General features: G+C 45.7%; 1 protein-coding gene across 1 annotated transcript in view; it reads right to left on the bottom strand.

The window, feature by feature from the left end:
• Positions 1 to 223: 223 nt before the first annotated feature.
• Positions 224 to 4,929, bottom strand: part of nars (asparaginyl-tRNA synthetase) — an 18,681-nt gene continuing 13,975 nt past the window's right edge. Inside the window, exons 10-15 of the mRNA XM_015391727.1 lie at positions 4,008 to 4,207; positions 3,715 to 3,850; positions 3,525 to 3,638; positions 1,558 to 1,689; positions 952 to 1,083; positions 224 to 860 (exon numbers count right to left, since the gene is read on the bottom strand). Coding sequence (XP_015247213.1) covers positions 729 to 860; positions 952 to 1,083; positions 1,558 to 1,689; positions 3,525 to 3,638; positions 3,715 to 3,850; positions 4,008 to 4,207 — 846 coding nt within the window. The 3' untranslated portion in view covers positions 224 to 728. The remainder of the gene's footprint in view (positions 861 to 951; positions 1,084 to 1,557; positions 1,690 to 3,524; positions 3,639 to 3,714; positions 3,851 to 4,007; positions 4,208 to 4,929) is intronic.

The raw sequence follows: 4,929 nt of genomic DNA, 5'->3' as shown, positions 1-4,929 counted from the left end.
CCTGACTTTAAGTTAGCCGATAAGTTAAACCTGTTTTTATAGGAAGGAGTGAGAAATAACAACTGGTCCAGCAGAACCAGAACCGATAACCACCAAAGCTAAATTTAAAGGACAAACTTTATTTTTTTCCCTCTTCATTTGGTGTAGATATTTTTCTAAAGTTTTGAGAAACAGAAAATCAAAGTTTCAGCCTTTTTCCACAGAAAGTGACCTAAAGAGGCGGAGCTCTGTGACAGAAGGAAGCCCAACAGCCTGCAGGTTGAATCACATTTATTTCAGTGCAGTTTGAGCAGCAGGATGTCAGAAGATGCAGAATGGACACACAGACTCTGGCAGAGCAGAACTCGCGGTTCTGGACGGGTTTCCATCAGAAAAAGAACCGAGAAGCAGGAGATTGTTGAGCTGGAGGGAAACTTTCAGACAGACGATCAAAGATCTGCTTCTTCTACCATCAACATCTGAAGCTTTCGTTCTTTTAGCAGATTAAACCCTTTCCTTCTACTAAATAACTTTTAGATGTTGGTTTATTCAAAGCCGCAGTGATTTTCCTTTAAACCTCAACAGGAGAGTCTGGGAACGCTGTGAGCGTCTGCAGAGTGGAGGAGCATCTGTGGACTTCATTCTGACGTCCTCAGAGTTTCACGGCGACGTGGAAAGAGATGAAAACGAGGAATTCTGCTGATTCAACATGCGGCAACATGTACTGGCGCTAGGGGGCGCTGCTGCCTTCAGGGCCGGCAGCGCTGGATGAAGCGGGGGTACAGGCACACGTCCCGGATGTGGTGTCTGTTCAGCAGCCAGGTGAGGAAGCGCTCCAGGCCCAGGCCGTAGCCTCCATGGGGACACGTCCCGTACTTCCTCTGAGACACGCAGCAAACAAAAACAAAAACGGTTTTTACGGGAAGGAAAACGGCGAACTGACGTCACAGAAGCAGCCGAGCTTCCCGTTACCTGATCCGTGTACCAGTAGTACGGAGTCGGGTCGATTCCCTCCCTCTGGTATCCCTCCAGCAGCTCATCAGAGTCCCAGATACGCATGGAGCCGCCGACGATCTCCCCGACGTTCGGCATCAACACGTCCACCTGCAGGAAGGAGCGTCCGTCAATAACTACTAATAATGATCAGGATGGAAAACTAAAAGCAGAACTGATAATATACTGAAGGCGGAATCCTTTCAAAATTATTCCAGCTTTTAATTTAGAACAAAAAAACGAATCCGTTGGAGGGAAAATCAGGAAAATGAAACGCCGTCATCAGGGGTCGATCTTCCCGTCTGGTTTATGGGCCTTTGGGTTCCTGCTGGTTTGTTTTCTAGATTTTTCAAACTGATCCGGTTCTTTCTCAGTTTTAACGTTCGAGACGAACAGAGAAGTTCTGAACATCTTTAATCAGCTGCTGTTTTTCTCAGGGCTGTGGGTCGGGCCCATCTGGTAAGAAAGGGGCTGTGAAACTGGACGCTGGTCCTGGAAGCTGTTAGCTATGCCTCCTATGATCGGTGCTTCGGTTAGCAGAGTTTAAACCCAGCCTCGGGTTTAAAGACTCTTCTGTTTTCTTACCGACTCGGTGAGGCGGCGGTCCTCCGGGCAGCGCTGCATGTAGAAGGACTTGATCTCGGCGGGGAAGCGACAGAGCAGGATGGTCTCGTTGATGGTGTCGGTCATCAGCCTCTCCGGAGCTTCGGGGATGTCCTGGGAACATTCCGGAGCGTTAATGTGGAACCAAACGGATCTGAGCTCCCATTAGAGATGCTGCTTTTCTCTTCAGAACTGGAACCGTTAAAGCATTTCTATGTTCGGTTCAGAGGAAAGAACTGCAGTAGGGTCAGCAGACAACAGCACCCTCTGCTGGACACTCTGATAACTACAACAAATCTTTTAGGATGGGTTAGGGTTTCCCTATGGAGAGAATTTTCTGCCAAAACATTATGTACAAAAAAAAAAAGCATTTCACGCACAAACATAAAGCATATTTCACACAAACAAATCTTATCACTCATGAACAAACATGTTACACTCAAATAAATCTTATTGTTCATAAATAAAACTTGTGTTACAAACTCTCCTTAAATGTTGCACACAAAAAAATTTGTTTTACAAAGCGGACTCTAAAGTTTCACTAAAAATATAAGTTATAAATTGTCCTTGAGTACAAGATGATCTCTGCTCGCATAGAAAACAGCCTCTCCTCGCGTTTGAGACAATTCTTCGCACTCTGCAGCAAGTTTCTGCCAAAAGTCACGTCATTAATAAAGAATTGTCATTCTGACTAACGGACAGCAGGAGGCGCCATCCAATCAAACCAACTGAAACATGCTTTTTTATGCAACGTTTCGGCAGAAAATTCACTTCATATTTCCTCCTGATCAAAAGACGCTCACCTTGGCCCTTAAAGCCCGAATATATCGTCATTTGTTGGACAGAAGAATGTTGGTTGGAAAATGTTTACATATCGCCCAATCTTATGCTAGCTCAGACGGCGAGCAGCACAAGCAGCAGGTTTACACACAACGAGCATCAAGGCGCAGCAAAATGCCCTGCAGCGCGTTTTGAGCAGCAGGAGCGGCGCCTCATGAGCCGCCACCAACAGGAGGGGAAAACCCTGGAGAGGCGAGCGGGCCGGAGGCAGCTGCTGCTGGGGATTCCCAGTGACAGCGCAGCGCCGGTATGTGGGGGTCTGAGCGGCTCCCACAGAGAAATAATCTTTGAAGGCAGGATGGTAATCTTACGGAAGAGGATTAGGGCCACTGAAAAAAAAAAAAAGTTAACTGATTTTTTTTATTTTATTTCAGTATAGTATGGGGAAAAAAGACAGAGTCAGAATGCAGACTTTAATGTCAGAATTGTGACTTTTTTGTCAGAATTCTGAGAAAAAAATTAAGAATTCTGAGAAAAAAAGTCAGAATTCTGACTTTAATCTTAGAATTCTGACTTTTTTCCCAGACTAAACTGAAATAAAATTTAAAAATCAGTTAACTTTTTTTTTTCCCAGTGGCCCTAATCGTCTTCTGTATAATCTGGATGAACTGACTGCACAGACCATGTTTTCAGGAGGACTTTCTCACTTCAACATAGATTCTAACTACTTTCTACCCGCTGATCACAGCTAATATAGCCGCCATTGTTCCAGGCAAAGAAAGGATAGGGTAGCTCCGCCCACCGCGCATCAGACCCACTTTGCCACCGCGCAGCTAGAGCAGCATAGATGCTTCAGCTGTGCGTCAGAAGTAAACACGCTTTTTTTGCTGCTCCTGCTGCGTGTGGTCTGAACGTAGCATTAGCATCTGTAGCACTACGGTGGCCTGCTAGGTCCACCAACGTATCGTTTCTGGCTGAGCGCAGAATTAAGGCGAATCGCATCAGAGTCCGATGTCAGATTGTCGTGCTTCTGTTTAGGTGGAGAAATCTGCTGCGACTTGTTTGACTAAACACTGAAACCGAATCAAACTGGTTTTTCTTTTTTTTCCTTGCTGGTGAAATTTGACCAAACAGCTAATAATCAGTCCAGATGTTTGGTTTCGAGTCACCTCTCCAAACTCGTAGAAGGTCCCGTCGTCCTTCTTGACATCGTGCTCTCTGAGCCACTCGATGGCCTCCGTGTAGTTCATCCTCTTGAAGGGTCTCTTAGGAGGTTTGAAGTCCTGCAAAGCAAAACGACACCATCACTCCCACACGGAGGCGAGGAGACGGGCGGAAGGGTCACCCTCCCCCTCGTACCGGGTTGATGTCGTAGAGCAGCTGGGCAGCGGGGGACTGGAGAACCCGATCCACCACGTCACAGACCAGGTCCTCTAGTCTGCTCAGCAGGTCCTCAAACGTGATGAAGGGACACTCTGCCTCGATGTGAGTGTACCTGAGCACAGACATGTTGACAGAAAAGCTCAAGCAGACACACCTGGATGTGAAGCGGCCTGAAAGTGTTCCTCCTCAGGCTTTCTGGAGATCTCAGTGGTGGACCTCAGGTGAAGCTTTAGCTCCTCCAGGTCGGTACTCCAACTCTACAGACTCACTCTGACAGATGCCTGCGGGTTCTGGACTGCTCGGCCCGGTAGGACTGGGCGATGCAGAAGGTGTCGCCCAGGGCGGGGATGCACGTCTCCAGGTAGAGCTGGGAGGACTGGGTCAGGTACGCCTGCTCGCCAAAGTAGTTGAGGTTAAACAGTGTAGAGCCTCCTTCCACCTGCGTCTGCACCAGCGTGGGGGGAGTGATCTGGAAACGGAGGATCAAACGACGTCTGAGAAGCTGTTCTGCTGCCGAGCAGATTTCATGTTAGAGGAACTAAATTAGTCAGAGTCAATTTAGGTTCGAAAATATTCCTTTAAAGTTAGCGGAAAATGGTGTAAAAGCAACTATTAAGGATGTTTTCATTTTTTTCTGCGCATTAGCTAGCTTACCACTTAGCTTTGTGATCTTAATCATTAGACTTAGTGGATAAACTGAGCATTAAAGCTAAACAGCTAATATGCTAATTTATGTGTAAACTGTTTATCTTGTCAAGTACTTGGATGAAGCAATATTTAGCTACTTCTACTATAAGCTAACTAGCTAACACCTTAGCTGATATGATAATCTGCATTTTAGCTCCTTCCTTTAGCTCCTTGAACTTAGCATGTAAACTACTTTAATAATGGGTTCAGTGAAGCTGCTAATAAACATATTAGCAACTTAGCCTTTTGTCTTCTTACATCATTGACTTAGCTGATATGGTTAGCTGCAGGTTAGCAACTTAGTTAATGGGTTTAGTTGATTTAATTGACAGTATAGTTTATAAGCTAACGAGCTAAACTGAAATGATAACGGAATTTCATCTACTTAGTGCATAAAATGCTTATTAGCTGTCTAGCTAACAGGCAAAGATGATATGCTAACAGGCAAAGATGATATGCTAACAACAACAACAGGCTGTATATTTCACTCAGTTATCCCTGGCT

The sequence above is a fragment of the Cyprinodon variegatus genome, unplaced genomic scaffold (assembly GCF_000732505.1).
Source record: "Cyprinodon variegatus isolate N-32 unplaced genomic scaffold, C_variegatus-1.0 Scaffold558, whole genome shotgun sequence".
Lineage (NCBI taxonomy): Eukaryota > Metazoa > Chordata > Actinopteri > Cyprinodontiformes > Cyprinodontidae > Cyprinodon > Cyprinodon variegatus.
This window is presented reverse-complemented; position numbering and strand designations above follow the sequence as displayed.